This window comes from Crinia signifera, chromosome 12 (genome assembly GCF_055691185.1).
Source record: "Crinia signifera chromosome 12, ASM5569118v1, whole genome shotgun sequence".
NCBI classification, from domain to species: domain Eukaryota; kingdom Metazoa; phylum Chordata; class Amphibia; order Anura; family Myobatrachidae; genus Crinia; species Crinia signifera.
The window spans coordinates 74,580,990-74,600,779 of NC_139228.1; the positions used below are offsets into that span (position 1 = coordinate 74,580,990).

The window sequence follows — 19,790 nt, forward strand, 5'->3', positions numbered from 1 at the left end:
TGCCCCCAAAATGCTGCCATGTATGTGCTGTCTGCTGACTACATGTGATGTGATGGGTTATGGTATTTCAGACTCCTCCCATCACTCTGTGCCCCCACAATGCTGCCATGTATGTGCTGTCTGCTGACTACACGTGTGATGTGATGGGTTATGGTATATTAGACTCCTCCCATCACTCTGTGCCCCCACACTGCTGCCATGTATGTGCTGTCTGCTGACTACATGTGTGGCAGTCCACCCCTGGTGTACTCTTGTGCCCCCAAAGAGATTTTAATTGCAGCCAATGCTGCTCAGAGGAAAACCTCCTTTGCTTGTGGAAGCTGCAGGTCTGTGAGGGGTTAACAGACTCAGCTAGTGTCCTAGTGTCCCAGCTCCCCTGGACATGAGACAGGAAGCTGGGAGGTCAGAGGTGATCCCAGCAGCAGTGTGAGAGAGGGAGAGAAAGTGTGCAGAGGGGAGAAGAGCTTGTATCCTGAGCCAGGAAGCATGCAGACAGAGATGCTTTGCAGAGAGAAGCACACACCTGAGACCAGGCACTGGGAGCAAGGACCCAGCAGTGAATGACAGCCAGCACTGCTGACCAGAAGAAGGGGTGAGCAGCATGTGAAGGGAGATAGAGCCCTGTAGGAGTGACTGCAGAGACCTACAGCACGGAACTAGGCAGAGAGGGACATTGCAGCCCATCTGGGAGTCACCCAGAGGACCACACAGCACCCAAGACAGGCAGTGGCCAGCCAGGAGTCGTGACCAGCAGGAGCTGGCAACTGCAGCTGAGTCTCCAGGTATTGTGTGCTCCCCACTGCTGGCATGCAAGCTATATGCCCCTTGGCCCCACCTGTGCCCCCTTCTAATGTACCCAGACACCGCAGAGAGTCCTTCTCCCCTGCATAGGGGACAACTGTTATTGGGGTGCTGATCACCCTGCGACATTAGCAGCCAAGAGACACCTGCAACGCCCCTCTGGCTGCATGCCAGATTTGCCACCCCGCCAAGCCTATATCTACAGCCTGTGTTGTATATCTAGCAGGGAGTTGCCCTAGGTAACGGGGACTCGCCTGTACCCCGTTATAGGGGACCATTAATATTTTCTGGCCTTTATATAGTAGTGTGCACACTAAGGTAGGGATTACCGTTTACTTGTGAGGATTACCGTCGTGGGACCGTTATTTGAATGTAATAACTGTGTGGTTTGCACCAGGGACTACTGTGCAGCATATAGGGTGCATAGCGCCACCTGGCGGACTTATTGTGTTGAAGTGTCATATGTGTAGCAAGTGCCGTAGTGACGTAGTAATTTGTGATTTGAATGTTTTGCTCTTTTAGTATTGGTATTGATGATCTACTGCTTTAAGTACTACATAGTATTAAGTGACTGTTTTGCATATAGCCGTGAATGTCTTGCAGCAACCGGTTTTCATATATTTTCTAAATAAATATTTGTTGCTGCTAACCGTAGTAGCCTTGTCTTTTGTGGGTTCTCCTTGGGTTGTGCCGTTTCCCTGCCACAGGTTCTCCGGAAGAAGCCGTGAGGAATCCAGAAGCTGCCGCCATCATCAGCTCCAGGTTCAGGTATCATCTTACACCACACCGTTACAGGGGCACTGTCACACTTGGCGTCTACGAACAGGATTGCACAAGACCCCTGTGAACGGCAAGATGTGGCGATCGCAGTACACAGAACCGCTGGAGATGCGAAGAACCGCCACTCCAACAGCCCAAGCCAATCAGAACTCGATTGGGGCCATCATCGGAGCGATGACCGAAATGACCAGGATGATCCGTGAGATGCGTCAGGAATGGGCGGAGGATGAAAAGGAAAGACAGCAACGTGAAGGTGGCAGAAGGCATAGACGGCAACAGAATCCCCAATGGAGGTCAGAACGACTACACACTGTGAGAAGGCACGGGAGAAGTAGTCCACCGGCAGTGTTCCAGAACGCGTCAAGAGCATCCGGTGTAACTCAGATGACCAATAGGCCGCGAACCGGCCCAAGAAGGATCACAGGTCGTGTCCTGTGGTTTGTTGTGCCACACGGATATGGATACATTAGACGTGCAGACAACGGGCATAGCGTCTATGTCCATTACACTGCCATACAGAACAAAGACCCCCAGAATTGCTTTCGGAGCCTGAGCGATGGTGAAACTGTCGAATTTGAATTAACAAGCGGGAAGAAAGGCATCAAGGCCGCCAAAGTGACTGGGCCAAATGGAACACCGGTGCTGCGCAACAGACACGCCCCTGAACAGCATTGGCACTACCCACACCGTAAAGAGCCTCCACCCTACCACCAATATAGCAGAAGCAGAGTTGAACCGAGAGAGGTCAAGCAGGAGAACGAAAGGGTCAACACCAACCCTCCTCGACCAGGACAGATGCCCCGCCCACCAGAACCTGAGATCACAAGGGCAAGCGAGAAACCGGTCATGTGGAGTGAGGCAGTTCACCAGAGGCAGCAAGCAGCGACTAGGCCTCAACTTGCAGAGCCAACAAGAGAGTACGTCCCTAGAATGGATGATGCCGGTTATCGAGCGGCGAACCTAGGGCCAAGAAATGTCAGAATGGCTGAACCGGAGAGAAACTCCAAAATTGTGGTCCATATGACCGGGACAGAGACCGTGGAGCCATCAGAAGTGGAACCAGCTATACCGTTGCCTGAACCCAAGGCCAAGATAGAACCAGCAGAGAGAGATGAGAAGGCCGAGACCTGTTTCATCAATGGGAAGCCTGTAACGGACGGCGAGTACACGACCATCTCTGGGGAAGAATTTGCCTTCCAGATGCAGCAGGCGATTCTGCGATCCAAGAGACGAGATCGAGAGGCGAGACGTGCTTAAGTGCCGGTCGTATGCCGTGAGAGTGGGCGCCATCCATGGATGTCGATGAAGCACCTGGACCGCAGAGGGATGGGAGTCCTGTGGCGGAGGGATGGTTGGCCCGGGGAGCCCACATTAGATAGGAAGGTATTGATACTTGTAGTTGTTACGTAATGTATCATTGTCTGCAATTGTTTCATTTGCCGTTAGAATGTTTATTGACAGGACTTTGTCCGGGACTTATTGGCTCTGGTTAAGTTGCCTGCGGACAGGCAAATTTCCAGCAGAGAGGTGTGTGGCAGTCCACCCCTGGTGTACTCTTGTGCCCCCAAAGAGATTTTAATTGCAGCCAATGCTGCTCAGAGGAAAACCTCCTTTGCTTGTGGAAGCTGCAGGTCTGTGAGGGGTTAACAGACTCAGCTAGTGTCCTAGTGTCCCAGCTCCCCTGGACATGAGACAGGAAGCTGGGAGGTCAGAGGTGATCCCAGCAGCAGTGTGAGAGAGGGAGAGAAAGTGTGCAGAGGGGAGAAGAGCTTGTATCCTGAGCCAGGAAGCATGCAGACAGAGATGCTTTGCAGAGAGAAGCACACACCTGAGACCAGGCACTGAGAGCAAGGACCCAGCAGTGAATGACAGCCAGCACTGCTGACCAGAAGAAGGGGTGAGCAGCATGTGAAGGGAGATAGAGCCCTGTAGGAGTGACTGCAGAGACCTACAGCACGGAACTAGGCAGAGAGGGACATTGCAGCCCATCTGGGAGTCACCCAGAGGACCACACAGCACCCAAGACAGGCAGTGGCCAGCCAGGAGTCGTGACCAACAGGAGCTGGCAACTGCAGCTGAGTCTCCAGGTATTGTGTGCTCCCCACTGCTGGCATGCAAGCTATATGCCCCTTGGCCCCACCTGTGCCCCCTTCTAATGTACCCAGACACCGCAGAGAGTCCTTCTCCCCTGCATAGGGGACAACTGTTATTGGGGTGCTGATCACCCTGTGACATTAGCAGCCAAGAGACACCTGCAACGCCCCTCTGGCTGCATGCCAGATTTGCCACCCCGCCAAGCCTATATCTACAGCCTGTGTTGTATATCTAGCAGGGAGTTGCCCTAGGTAACGGGGACTCGCCTGTACCCCGTTATAGGGGACCATTAATATTTTCTGGCCTTTATATAGTAGTGTGCACACTAAGGTAGGGATTACCGTTTACTTGTGAGGATTACCGTCGTGGGACCGTTATTTGAATGTAATAACTGTGTGGTTTGCACCAGGGACTACTGTGCAGCATATAGGGTGCATAGCGCCACCTGGCGGACTTATTGTGTTGAAGTGTCATATGTGTAGCAAGTGCAGTAGTGACGTAGTAATTTGTGATTTGAATGTTTTGCTCTTTTAGTATTGGTATTGATGATCTACTGCTTTAAGTACTACATAGTATTAAGTGACTGTTTTGCATATAGCCGTGAATGTCTTGCAGCAACCGGTTTTCATATATTTTCTAAATAAATATTTGTTGCTGCTAACCGTAGTAGCCTTGTCTTTTGTGGGTTCTCCTTGGGTTGTGCCGTTTCCCTGCCACAGGTTCTCCGGAAGAAGCCGTGAGGAATCCAGAAGCTGCCGCCGTCATCAGCTCCAGGTTCAGGTATCATCTTACACCACACCGTTACAGGGGCACTGTCACACATGTGTGATGTGATGGGTTGTGGTATATCAGACTCCTCCCATCACTCTGTGCATCCACAGTGCTGCCATGTATGTGCTGTCTGCTGACTACACGTGTGATGTGATGGGTTATGGTATATCAGACTCCTCCCATCACTCTGTGCCCCCACAATGCTGCCATGTATGTGCTGTCTGCTGACTACACGTGTGATGTGATGGGTTATGGTATATCAGACTCCTCCCATTACTCTGTGCATCCGCAGTGCTGCCATGTATGTGCTGTCTGCTGACTACACGTGTGATGTGATGGGTTATGGTATATCAGACTCCTCCCATCACTCTGTGCCTCCACACTGCTGCCATGTATGTGCTGTCTGCTGACTACATGTGATGTGATGGGTTATGGTATATCAGACTCCTCCCATCACTCTGTGCCCCCACAATGCTGCCATGTATGTGCTGTCTGCTGACTACACGTGTGATGTGATGGGTTATGGTATATTAGACTCCTCCCATCACTCTGTGCCCCCACACTGCTGCTATGTATGTGCTGTCTGCTGACTACACGTGTGTTGTGACGAGTTATGGTATATCAGACTCCTCCCATCACTCTGTGCCCCTACAATGCTGCCATGTATGTGCTGTCTGCTGACTACACATGTGATGTGATGGGTTATGGTATATTAGACTCCTCCCATTACTCTGTGCCCCTACAATGCTGCCATATATGTGCTGTCTGCTGACTACACGGATTCAGTATTGAATCCCGGCGGTCGGGATCCCGGCGTTCAGAATCCCGACGCCGGAATCCCGACAGCCGAAATGCCGACAAGGGGGGGACGTGGATCGCCCCCCCTTGCGGGCTCGCTGCGCTCGCCACGCAGCGGGCCCGGTGCCTCGCTACGCTCGGCACACTAATTTATTCTCCCTCCAGGGGTGTCGTGGACACCCCAGGAGGGAGAATGTGTCGGCATTTCGGCGGTCGAGATTCCGGCGTCGGGATTCTGAACGCCGGGATCCCGACCGCCGGGATGGTAACTGCATCCCGACTACACATGTGATGTGATGGGTTATGGTATATTAGACTCCTCCCATCACGTTGTGCCTCCACAATGCTGCCATGTATGTGCTGTCTATTGACTACACGTGTGATGTGATGGGTTATGGTTTTTCAGACTCCTCCCATCACTCTGTGCCCCCACAATGCTGCCATGTATGTGCTGTCTGCTGACTACACGTGTGATGTGATGGGTTATGGTATATTAGACTCCTCCCATCACTCTGTGCATCCACAATGCTGCCATGTATGTGTTGTCTGCTGACTACACGTGTGATGTGATGGGTTATGGTATATCAGACTCCTCCAATCACTCTGTGCCCCCACAATGCTGCCATGTATGTGCTGTCTGCTGACTACACGTGTGATGTGATGGGTTATGGTATATTAGACTCCTCCCATCACTCCGTGCCTCCACAATGCTGCCATGTATGTGCAGTCTGCTGACTACATGTGTGATGTGATGGGTTATGGTATATTAGACTCCTCCCATCACTCTGTACATCCACAGTGCTGCCATGTATGTGCTGTCTGCTGACTACATGTGATGTGATGGGTTATGGTATATTAGACTCCTCCCATCACTCTGTGCCCCCACAATTCTGCCATGTATGTGCTGTCTGCTGACTACATGTGATGTGATGGGTTATGGTATATCAGACTCCTCCCATCACTCTGTGCCCCCACAATTCTGCCATGTATGTGCTGTCTGCTGACTACATGCGTGATGTGATGGGTTATGGTATATCAGACTCCTCCCATCACTCTGTGCATCCACAGTGCTGCCATGTATGTGCTGTCTGCTGACTACACGTGTGATGTGATGGGTTATGGTATATCAGACTCCTCCAATCACTCTGTTCCTCCACAATGCTGCCATGTATGTGCTGTCTGCTGACTACACGTTTGATGTGATGGGTTATGGTATATTAGACTCCTCCCATCACTCTGTGCCCCCACAATGCTGCCATGTATGTGCTGTCTGCTGACTACACGTGTGATGTGATGGGTTATGGTATATCAGACTCCTCCCATTACTCTGTGCCTCCACAATGCTGCCATGTATGTGCTGTCTGCTGACTACACATGTGATGTGATGGGTTATGGTATATTAGACTCCTCCCATCACTTTGTGCCTCCACAATGCTGCCATGTATGTGCTGTCTGCTGACTACACATGTGATGTGATGGGTTATGGTATATTAGACTCCTCCCATCACTCTGTGCCCCTACATTGCTGCCATATATGTGCTGTCTGCTGACTACACATGTGATGTGATGGGTTATGGTATATTAGACTCCTCCCATCACGTTGTGCCTCCACAATGCTGCCATGTATGTGCTGTCTACTGACTACACGTGTGATGTGATGGGTTATGGTTTATCAGACTCCTTCCATCACTCTGTGCATCCACAGTGCTGCCAGGTATGTGCTGTCTGCTGACTACACGTGTGATGTGATGGGTTATGGTGTATTAGACTCCTCCCATCACTCTGTGCCCCCACAATGCTGCCATGTATGTGCGGTCTGCTGACTATACATGTGATCTGATGGGTTATGGTAAATGAGACTCCTCCCATCACTCTGTGCCTCCACACTGCTGCCATGTATGTGCTGTCTGCTGACTACATGTGATGGGTTATGGTATATCAGACTCCTCCCATCAATCTGTGCCCCCACAATGCTGCCATGTATGTGCTGTCTGCTGACTACATGTGATGTGATGGGTTATGGTTTATCAGACTTCTCCCATCACTCTGTGCCCCTACAATGCTGCCATGTATGTGCTGTCTGCTGACTACACATGTGATGTGTTATGGTATATTAGACTCCTCCCATCACTCTGTGCCTCCACAATGCTGCCATGTATGTGCTGTCTGCTGACTACACGTGTGATGTGATGGGTTATGGTATATTAGACTCCTTCTTATCACTCTGTACATCCACAGTGCTGCCATGTATGTGCTGTCTGCTGACTACACAGGTGATGTGATGGGTTATGGTATATTAGACTCCTCCCATCACTCTGTGCCCCTACAATGCTGCCATATGTGTGCTGTCTGCTGACTACACTTGTGATGTGATGGGTTATGGTATATTAGACTCCTCCCATCACGTTGTGCCTCCACAATGCTGCCATGTATGTGCTGTCTGCTGACTACACGCGTGATGTGATGGGTTATGGTATATTAGACTCCTCCCATCACTCTGCCTCCACAATGCTGCCATGTATGTGTTGTCTGCTGACTACATGTGTGATGTGATGGGTTATGGTATATTAGGCTCCTCCCATCACTCTGTGCCTCCACAATGCTGCCATGTATGTGCTGTCTGCTGACTACACGCGTGATGTGATGGGTTATGGTATATCAGACTCCTCCCATCACTCTGTGCCTCCACACTGCTGCCATGTATGTGCTGTCTGCTGACTACATGTGTTGTGATGGGTTATGGTATATCAGACTCCTCCCCTCACTCTGTGCCCCCACAATGCTGCCATGTATGTGCTGTCTGCTGAATACATGTGATGTGATGGGTTATGTTATATCAGACTCCTCCCATCACTCTGTGCCCCTACAATGCTGCCATGTATGTGCTGTCTGCTGACTACACGTGTGATGTGATGGGTTATGGTATATTAGACTCCTCCCATCACTCTGTGCCCCCACACTGCTGTCATGTATGTGCTCTCTGCTGATTACACGTGTGTAGTGACAAGTTATGGTATATCAGACTCCTCCCATCAATCTGTGCCCCTACAATGCTGCCATGTATGTGCTGTCTGCTGACTACACGTGTGATGTGATGGGTTATGGTATATTAGACTCCTCCCATCACTCTGTGCCTCCACAATGCTGCCATGTATGTGCTGTCTGCTGACTACACATATGATGTGATGGGTTATGGTATATTAGACTCCTCCCATCACTCTGTGCCTCCACAATGCTGCCATGTATGTGCGGTCTGCTGACTACACGTGTGATGTGATGGGTTATGGTATGTTATACTCCTCCCATCACTCTGTGCCTCCACAATGCTGCCATGTAAGTGCTGTCTGCTGACTACACGTGTGACGTGATGGGTTATGGTATATCAGACTCCTCCCATCACTCTGTGCCCCCACAATGCTGCCATGTATGTGCTTTCTCCTGACTACTTATGTGATGTGATGGGTTATGGTTTATTAGACTCCTCCCATCTCTCTGTGCCCCCACAATGCTGCCATGTATGTGCTTTCTCCTGACTACTTATGTGATGTGATGGGTTATGGTATATTAGACTCCTCCCATCTCTCTGTGCCTCCACAATGCTGCCATGTATGTGCTGTCTGCTGACTACACGTGTGATGTGATGGGTTATGGTATATCAGACTCCTCCCATCACTCTGTGCCTCCACAATGCTGCCATGTATGTGCTGTCTGCTGACTACACATGTGATGGGTTATGGTATATTAGACTCCTCCCATCACTCTGTGCCTCCACAATGCTGCCATGTATGTGCTGTCTGCTGACTAGACGTGTGATGTGATGGGTTATGGTATATCAGACTCCTCCCATCACTCTGTGCCTCCACAATGCTGCCATGTATGTGCTGTCTGCTGACTACACATGTGATGTGATGACCTTCTGCAGTCACTTGCTGGGGTCCTGTAACTATTTTTATTGTCTGATGGGGTCCCAGAGCAAAATAGATTGATTTAGACCCATTCGATATGGGCTGAAATGTAGGCGCCGTCCCCGATGTTTGGGGTTTGCATATATGCATGCGCGCACCCCAGGAGTGAACACTTACCGAGCAGTTTGCTCTGTAAGGGGAGGGACGGAGGCCGCCATGGAAACGCCCAGTGTTTTATGTGAGTCCCCATAAAAACGCTTGCCGTTCCCCTGATTATGCAGGAGTGGCTGTGCCTGCTTGGGCCAGGTGGCTGACATCATACAGATGGCGCACCTGTCTTTCAGTGCCAGCAGCGGCGTAACAATAATTTGGGTGCAGCATGCCTGGCCAGGTGGGCTGGACCATCGAATCACCAGCAAATGTTTACCATTCGATGGCGGCAAATATCGGAATGCTGCCATCAAATGGTAAAAGTACTTTCATTGAAACAAAATCAGCAACGATTAAAAAGCATTACTATGCGATGTCCATCCCTAGTAGGAAGATGCAGGGGAGGCTGAGAGCATGTGGGGGAATACGGGAGGCTTGCCCACCCTTCCAAGTAAGGCCTGGGGGGCGGTAGAGGGACCCGATTTCAGGAGCCTCCCGGCCATTCCAGGAGGATAGGCAAGTACAATATATGCATACAGCTTTGTTCCAAGCCATAGCAGATTGAATCGACGAAGATACTTCTACAAATGGTCTAAAGGAAACCTGTGTTAAACAAACACGTTTCACATTATAGGTTGTGCAGATGCCTCTAATGTAGCGGGATGTGAGACGTTCCTTCAGGTTCCCCTTGTGCCTGTATGCATTGTAGGTCTCCATAGACCGAGGAGGGGATGAGAGAGAGGGGAATCTTTTGCTCTGCCTCCAGCATCACCACTTCCGAGCGGATCAAACTGAGTGTGTTAGTCTGCTTGTCAGAAATCACACCAGCAGTGTAGCGCTGCGAGCCTTTTTACCATGCTAAATAAGGACATGTTTTATGAAGAAAGTAATTTTTTCCTTTGATCTGGAGTTTAATTTAGATATTCAGAGTAGCTGAAGGTTAAGTACAGCTATAAATACTTTCTCATTTATGCTACAATAGTTCACGAAAGATGGTTAACATCTTTTTTTTTTTTATAACTTTATTATATGTTGAATGCAAATATTAATTTTAAAATATATGGTTGAAATTGAGCAGGATCAGCAAGGGTGCAATACTGGATAAAACACAATGGCAACAACATGATATACAGTATTTATAGAAGGTGTACGAAGCTGGATCAGACACAATTATACTGTAGCACAGAGTTGCAGGACGGATTGTGCCGCACTGGTTGTGCAATGTATTGGGCATTGCACAATTGGGCATTGTATTCCTCAGGGGTGATTGAGAGATGGCAATGCAGATACACAATTGCTTTCCTTAGTATTCTACGCTCCATCCAGGAGAAGCCAGAGGAGGCTCTCTGCAGCTTTTCCGGAGGGTGGGGACGAGGCTTGCTGTTATTCGGCTCTTCCGTGAGGGGGTTGTACTAAATGATGCGATTTGCATCATGTTGGCCCCGCCCCCTCCCCAAAGAGCCACGAATGTCAGTATTTCACTTGCAGAGGGAGGAGGTATGGGGACTGATGCGGGGGCCCCGCTAAATGAGGGGGGACATGATTTTCAGTACACTCTCGGCCATTCCGGGAGGGTAGGTAAGTATAAGCCAAGGGGAATATACACTGCGCTGTCAATAAGGATGGTGGTAAAATATACTGTATGAAGGGACTAAATGACGCTGTGCACAATGAAGGAGGACACGCTGTATACAGTAAAAAGGGTTTTATGTAGACATAAATAATAAAAAATAACAATTCAGGTGGGTAATCAATGGAAATTGGAATATAATTAACACACAAACATGTATATAATGCACTTATATGAAGTAGTAAAAAACTTTTTATATAATAAAAAGCAGACCTTGCACGATTCCTTTAAAATGTCTGCTGGCGTCTTTGAGTGGACTATTGATATAGATCAATATTTTTATGCTATCTGCTGGGACGCTAGCAGACACTTTAAAGGAATCGTGCCAAGTCCGGTGAAGTCAGCTACCCGCCCCCCACACCCGCGTCAATGCCTCATTACCATGAGAACGCCCAGCATTCTCATGGGAACGCCCATGGAACGCTGGGCGTTCCCATATGGTAATGGGGCAGCCCGGCGCCCCCCGCCCATCTCCGCCCCCCCCCCCCCATGCCGCCATGGGTGCGTGCACCCGGCAAACCGAAAGGTCGCCATGGGTGCACGCACCATACGCCTGCACATGTCCGGATACACGCATGCGCAGACGCGCTACATCGGTCCTGCGTGTGAATGCACGCAGGAACGATGTGATCTGAATGAGGCCCTCAGTCCCTTAATTGATCACATTGGAGGCCATGTTTTAATGGAAATTTTGCACCTGATGGTTGCAACTGCAAAGGCACAAAGGGGCGATTCAGTCCCAAATGCAGGGCTGCATGGACACGGTTTGCAGTGCACACGCGGGAGCCACCTGTGCAGCCACAGCCAGAGTCGGCTTGGTAATGCAGGTCGTATGCTGACTGATTGACAGCCGTTTGTGGGTGACACCTCACCCAAAGCTATCGCGGCACCGATCAAGTCTAGACCCACAATGCGCTGCACATGAGAGTGTGGGGGGAATTTCATTCGATGCTGAGTGATTGCGAATGGATCCCCCCCTTCACATGGCAGCGAAGCCATTCGTGCCCATTCACATGAGCGGGATTTCACTCTGGCGGGTAGTGGGATAACTGATCGCTGGGCTGCAAACAGTAGCAGCCCTGCAATCAGGTCTGAATCATCCCAAAATCACAAAGTGACACTAGGTAAGAGACTGTTGCTAGCACTAGTATAAAGTTCCAGGCACTACAACGGCAGAAGACACGAATGCAGTTGCAGCAGCATGCGACTTAGAATACGGTGATGTCAGCTGCCCACCCCCAGTGCCAAAGTCAACGGACATTTTCAATTAGAACACCCAGCGTTTTCATGGGAACACCCATGAAACGCTGAGCGTTCCCATCGGCGTGACTATCCGCCCCAGGCCCTCCGGCCACAGCCTTGGGTGTGCGCAAAAACCAACATTTATTGTATGTTGTAGGATCTGAAGATTTTGGTAGTTGACATAACCGTGGAATAAAAAAAAAAATACTGGTTAAATGTTTTATTCCTACTGTATGACGTACAGCAAATGGTTAGTCATTTTGGGATTTACTGTAAGAGATCAAATGCTACATTGTAGCAAATATTACGGGGAATAAGGGTCATCCCTGTCTCGTTCTACTTTTCTAATAATTGGATGTGAGGGGACATTACTGACCAGGACTCTAGCTGTGGGGTAAGAATAAAGAGTTTTCACACTTACTTGTCATGAACTACTCAAACGTTATGTCAAATGCATTTTCAGCAGAGACGGACAATATGATTGCTGGAGTTGCTTCTATTTTTTATAATGTGAATTACAGAAGGTCAACTGCATTCCACATAATGGCCATAATTCAGCAGGAGTTTAGTCTGGCAAGAAATCGCAAATCTACAACGCCTTCCACTTGCACCAACGGAGGAGTCTTTTATTGCTTGATTTATGATCCGCCTCTCATTTAACAAATAGTTATTGGTATAATATAAATATATATATGGAAAGAAGGGGGGGTTGTGACCCAATCCTGCGCTTATAGGTGAGCAGCACTACTCTTAAGGCTCCGCCGCTAATGGGAGTCTGATGTAAAGGATGAAGAAAGAAGGTGTAGAGATGCGCTCAGAAGGTGGTTTCACCAGTCCACAATTGTAAAAATACAAAATATTTATTCTACACAATAAAACAATTTAAAATACATTTGTTTGAATTTGTTTGAAATCGTTTACAGAGATTTTCGGTGGATCATTGTGATTCAATATGACTTCGATCATAGGTGTAGAATGATAATGCGAGAAACCCTACGCGTTTCGTCCACTAGGGACTTCTTCAGGGGTAATACACCAGGATCTAAAAGGTGGTGAAACAATGCCGTAAAGGAATGGAACTTTAGAGCAGGTTCAAAAGATAATTCAGGTCATAGGAGGCTGGAAGAAGGAACAAATGAGAAGAACAAGAGGAGAGAGAAGAGGGTGGGTAGTTCCTCACACGGAAGCTGTTTGATCATCCAGAGTGCCAAAGTTTTTGCATATATATATATACCGGTAGATATGAATGATCAATCAATGGAACGATATCATCCCTTCAAAAGACAGACGGGGCCAGCACACCCTTATAGATAATCAGAAAAAAAAACTTTTAATGTTCACATAGCACAGTAGCTGAAGGCAGCAACATTTGAAGGTTCCACACCTATGCCCTAACAGGCCGTTTTGGTATCATATACCTTTTTTTGATACAATAATGCTATATTGAAAACATATATATCATAACGCACATTAATGCATAGTAAATATATTATATTTACATAAGTGTATTGGTCAATTAATACCCCTTCCACACCGCACTTGTTAAACGGTATATTGCAGTTTTTTCCCATTTCAAAACGTGTAATGCTGCAGTGGGAAAGCGCCAGAGTTGATTCCTCGGTTAAAGATAACCGGTATTTCAAAACGTTTAAAAAACGAGTCCTACACGTTTCAGAGCCTTTTTTTATGCAGTGAGAATGGCTCTGAAATGGTATTTAGTAAAAACAACAGATTACAGACCTGTAATAGGCTGTCCCCTGCATTCTGCCTTGAAACGTGTTCAGGGGATTAAAAGGGTTGACTGGTATTTAAAACGGTAATCTACTGCAATGTGAAGGCTCAGACCCGTTTTAAATACCATTTAAAAATAACAGTTTTCGAAACGTTTTGGCAGTGTGAAAGCGGTATAACTTATACTGGCTTTGTTTATTTACAGTCAGCGCAGAGATACACATTTTTTTAACATTGTTACTTTTGGCACTTTTTTTCTAAAATATATCTTAATGTGCGATCACAATCGTATTAGAAACGTATTAGAAACGCTAAAGCTAAAAGGGTTAATAAAAAGAAAAGTTTGCGTGGCAATTTTTTTACACCTAGTTTGACAAATTCCCTTGGCACTCAAAGGTTTAAAGGAATATACTAAACATTTTAATTGCGCGGTTGTACTAGCACCTTTATTTTTCTTATGACCGTATAATACACTTAAATACTGTAGGCAGAATTCTAATGTGACCTTCGTGTATTTTCATATTTCCTTGTCTAAATTTTTTATTTATTTTTTACGCATTTCTCCGCTACAATTGTTGACGTAAGTAATGATTACTCCAAATGAAATGTAGCGCCTTGTTTTGAGTTTAATTAAAATCTGGTATCTACATTGTGATGTCAACATCAGTAATTCATCTCGAAACTAATCTGACTCTCCTGTGTGATATGACATTTGAATACGATACTTCCCAAGCCTATAATTCTTCTATGGATCCCCCCTGTTCAAGAAGGGCTTTCTGAATCCTGGAAATCTTTAGACATGACGTTAAATGTTTTTCGTTTGTAACTCTGAGCATCACTGTTGTCATGGAATTGGGATTTCAACCGCAACTAGATTGAGATTTAACGAGAACATTCAAATGAGGCTTAGCATTTCATTATTATTAAAAGCCAAGGTCTAACCAGAGTGATACATTGACTGCGTAGCCCAGGCCACCGTCTATGTACGGTGACGCTAATCTTGTCTATGTCCGAAAAGTGCATTACAAAAGCTTTTACGTTCAAACTAATCTTGTGATAAGTGAAAGATTGTGTGCAAAAGCATTTTCTCATCAGGTCATGGCTCTTTTTCCCTCTCTCTGAAATTAAAACAACATTTCACACTAGTTTAACGCTACAAAAACTCAATGCTTTTATGGTACTAATGGAACTGAAAATTTGACTCATTTAGCATAAAACTAGTCAGTGCAGCTGAATGCATAAAAATGTGAAAATTAAAAGGCCCAAATGAAAGCATACTCATACATCCAATAGAGGATCCTAAAGCCTCATACACACTAGATGATTTTGGAAAAGATATCGTTCATTTAGACCCTTCTGAGCGATATGGTCTAGTGTATATGCTCAATATTCCCAACGTCTGCGCTGCATGCTCGCTGTTGACGATATCGTCAACAAGGCATGCAGCAATGGGGGGGGGGGGGGGCTGTGATGTCACTGACGATATCCTTTATCAAAATCATTCAGTGTGTATGTACTATATAGTTTGCCCGGAATTACTGATGATATCATTAATGATATTGGCGGTAGAGTCCGTCGTGTAGAATGTACGGTACTTGACACCAGACGACACGGATCGGCAACAATTCCCCATCTTTAATATGGAGATCTAATCACAAATCAGTGCTACAGTATTATCTGCCTGTATACGTTCTACTGTGTTGTACGGAATAGAGTGGTCATGAGTCTTGCCAACAGTTACTGTGCTATGCCAGTTCTCTTGGCAGGGTAATTACAGTAAGTAGAAATTTACAAAAGTTTTAGTAAAGTCTAAGGCCAGGATGTAATAGTCTGTGAATCTTCAGTGTGTTCAAACACTCCACAAAGTGCGGAGAGTCTCGAAAAAAATCGGAGATAATTACCTTCCCTGGCCTCGCCCCCCCCCCCCCCCCCCAATAGTGTATTTTTAACTTACTTTATAGTTCCCTAAAACCACATGCTGATAGGTTGCCTAAACTTAACATTCAATTGTATTACTATATTTGTTATTTTTAATATAAATCACTTATCTGTTTTTCTTAATGTATTTCTTTTACTTCTGCTTCCAATTGATATTCATGGGATTGTCATAGTAACCACAGTTACAATACACTAAAATGTTCACCTCAGCTCACTCATTCATTGCATAATCACCCACATCCCCACCTTCCTTTGTCATCACCGGGCCACTGTGGAGCTTCTTGACTGACAGTTTCCTAGTCAAGGTAAAGTCTTGAGAGCCAAAAAAAAAACAAATAATATATTTTTTTAGCATTTACCTGTATAACACCACTACAGTATATGACATGGTACTCTCCATCCCCATCCCACTCAGATTCACAGTATAAGTACCATACCATAAATATAACATCAGAGCAATTGGGGGAAATGCCAAGTTACAAGGGATGTTCTGGACATTAAGTCTTCGACAACATTTTTTAATTAGAATGTTAATGATGCCAACACTGTGTTCCCTTCTATTCAGGGAAGGCTTACCCTCCAGAGTTCTACTATGATACCTACAATCCACTTTGGCAGAGCAAGGCCAGCGTCTACTCATACAGCTTGCAGTGGACTCAGATGAATCCGGATGCCGTTGACCGGATAGTGGCCTACCGCTTGGGACTTAAACAGGTGATCACTTACGCCAAATAATTCAATTACAATTTGTTTCCTGTGCTCTCTAGTTGCTTTGGAAATGTAAGTTGTGTACAAACCATTGAGAAAGTCTTGTAGAAAGGGTAATCATTGCTTGTTACTTGCTAGAAATTGATTTCTTGGTTACGGATGTGCTGCGCGGAGTAAAGATATGAAGGCAGGTTTGCAATCCTCAAGCTTTAAAATTGGATTACATTTATAGAAAAACTCTCTCTTGCAATAAAATAAGAATACGTGGCTTATTCTGCACAGGTACATTTAGCTAGGATTGAATGAGTTTATTCATGCAGATTTGCACTCTTCCACGCTTGCAGAACAATAGGCATGACTGCTGTATTTTAATCTAGAAGCGTACAATGACGATCCTGCTGTGTTATGCTGCTTTTTGCTTACAATGAAGGCTTAGCATTGTGTTGTACCGGTATAAAATGAGATAGGATTGCCACCCATGACACCAGTATGGGGCAAATTTAAGATCGTAGTTCTACTGAAGATGGGGTGTTGCTCATAGCACTTATTTTTTATTTATTTAGCACCATCTAGATAAGATCTGATTGGTTGCCCATCTCCCATAGAACTTCCATCTTAGTAAATGTACACGTATGTGTCAAAGTTAGAGATAAGCGAGTATAGACTAGAGCAGCAGAACAGGCTTTATCCTTAAGGTTCGGACTTCTGGAAGTACAGTCTTCCAGTTCCACTTGTGTTCCTCGCAGTCCCCATTTGCATCATGTTTCTGTGTCCACATTTTGCAGAATATATAGTCTATGAAAGATTTTGGGTAATGCCAGAAATTTATATGTGGCATGGTTGGGGTAAGATTGCGAACACCTATGGCCAATATCCACCGCCAAGTGCCAATATTTTGTGCCTAATTGTGACTAAGTAATTAAAATAGAAGATGGATATGTAAAATAAAATTATGTTCTAGAACTACTCTATACATAAAAAATAATATTAAAAGGAAAGTAAAATATAAAATTATTATTTTTCTAGTATTATTACAGGTTGAGTATCCCTTATCCAAAATGCTCAGGACCGGAAGAATTTTGGATAACGGATTATTCCGTATTTCGGAATATTTTTATATTTGAATGAGGTATCTTGAGGTGTCTTGCATTTATGTTGTATAAACATATCACACACATGAAATACACACAAATATATTTTGTTTGTGCATGTAACACGGTTTCAAAACATGAAACAAAATTTGTTTACAATCTCAGGCACTGAATTTTAATTCCAAACAATCATTTTCTTGTACATATAGAAGAGTATTCAATCCCCGCCGCTATTTTCGAAGAGGCAGATTGACAGAACAGGCCCGACTTTGAAAGCTGTCTGGCCTGTTTTGTCGATGACGGCTGTGAATTTAGCTATCACGGCCGAATCTCGACAATACACGGACGTTTACACGGACACACCCCCTGGTAACATGCTGTAGAGCAAAACGAAAAAGGATCAGGGTCACGGCTGTTGGGACAGATCGACAGTCTCGACCCGGGATTGAATACCCACCTTAGTGCCAGTTACAGATCATGTCCCCAGTAGTGCTGTTACAGATGTCCCCAGGAGTGCTGTTACAGATGTCCCCAGTAGTGCCAGTTACATATCATGTCCCCAGGAGTGCTGTTACAGATGTCCCCAGTAGTGCTGTTACAGATGTCCCCAGTAGTGCCAGTTACACATCATGTCCCCAGTAGTGCTGTTACAGATGTCCCCAGTAGTGCCAGTTACACATCATGTCCCCAGTAGTGCTGTTACAGATGTCCCCAGTAGTGCTGTTACAGATGTCCCCAGTAGTGCTGTTACAGATGTCCCCAGTAGCGCTTTCAGCAGAATTTTTTTTTTCACTTTCCGGAATGTATGGTTTTCGGAATAATTTGGATAACGGACATTTGGATAAGGGATACTCAACATGTATTACTTTAGGCTGCCTTTGGAACAGTTGTGCCCCAAACGCATGCCCAGTTGGACAAAATAGTAAATCCAGCTATGCCTGGAGGTCTTATTTATGTATGATAAGTAACATTTTCCTGCATAGCCTATTTTTTTCTTTATTGGTACATTTTGGTCAGAATTTGTCAACAGCCATTAGGGTGGGTATATGTGTATGTAGAACACAACATTCAAATAGTCAAACAATGGAGTTGTAAAAGGCAGATATGAAAGGACTGGAATTAAACAATTACAGCTTGAAGAAAGGTCACCGACCTTTTTGGTGGTCTGCATTGCAGCAGAATGTATTTTGGAAGCCATAATTCTAAAAGGTCAAAAGTTTGCACATCAGTTTAGTAGAAAGATCATTTTGTCATTAGTACTAATGGTCTGTAAATTATTTGTAGAATTAGGGGGATATTTGATCTCCCACTGCTATTCCCGATGGGGGCAATAGCGGCGGGGCCCTATTCAATGCCTTCTTCCCCAACATCAATAAACGGGGATCTCGGCAGAACGTGCCCGACTTCACAAGCAGCCAGGAATTGTCGAGCTCCCGGCAGCAGCTCAACAATCTCCGGCTGCTTCTCGCAGCCATGCCCCCTTCTGGGCGCTCAGCAGGCGGGACATAGAATTGCACCTGCAAAATCAGTGTCGAGCCGGCCGAGAATGGGACAGGGTCACGGCTGAAGGGCCAGCCCAACAATCGAGGCCCTTCATTGAATACCCCCTTATTATTTAAAATATTTGCAATGAGATAAAATGTACCTTCCTGAATGGAACAAGATTATACATTGGAGGAGATAAAGGGGTCTATTTTTGAAGATTCCAAAGAAATGAGGATAATTTATTGCTATTCAATAACGATAGACAATTTCCTCTTTCGTTATTTTTCAGTAAAAAAGTCACTAGGGTAAGCGAGTGATGCTCAGCTTCCCAGCAAAACTAGCTGGCCGCATTAGGGGGCCGTTTCAGTATCTCTCGTAGCGATCCAAATTTGGCCCCTGGCCTGATGGGGTTTGCGCAGTTACTCACTCGCTTGGCCGTTCGTTGCGTGGAGGGAGGGGCGTGCGTGGAAATGGGGCTGGGGCAGAAACAGGGAAAAGGGGCTGGAGCAGGGGAACAGCCAGCGTATTATGAGCATCCCTGCTAAAACGCTGGGGGTTTCCCTGGGGTTGCAAGTGGGCCGATGACTGCTGGGGGTGGGCGGCTGACATCCTGGGATGTCATCGCCCACCCTCTCTTTGGTGGACACTGAAGCAAATAAAAGTCAG

General features: G+C 46.2%; 1 protein-coding gene across 2 annotated transcripts in view; it reads left to right on the forward strand.

Moving 5' to 3' along the window:
• The window catches only part of MDGA2 (MAM domain containing glycosylphosphatidylinositol anchor 2), a 580,635-nt gene that overhangs the window by 507,958 nt on the left and 52,887 nt on the right, over positions 1-19,790 (forward strand). For both annotated transcript variants that reach the window (XM_083166414.1, XM_083166413.1), the window contains exon 10: positions 16,406-16,554. In XM_083166414.1, coding sequence (XP_083022540.1) covers positions 16,406-16,554 — 149 coding nt within the window. The remainder of the gene's footprint in view (positions 1-16,405; positions 16,555-19,790) is intronic.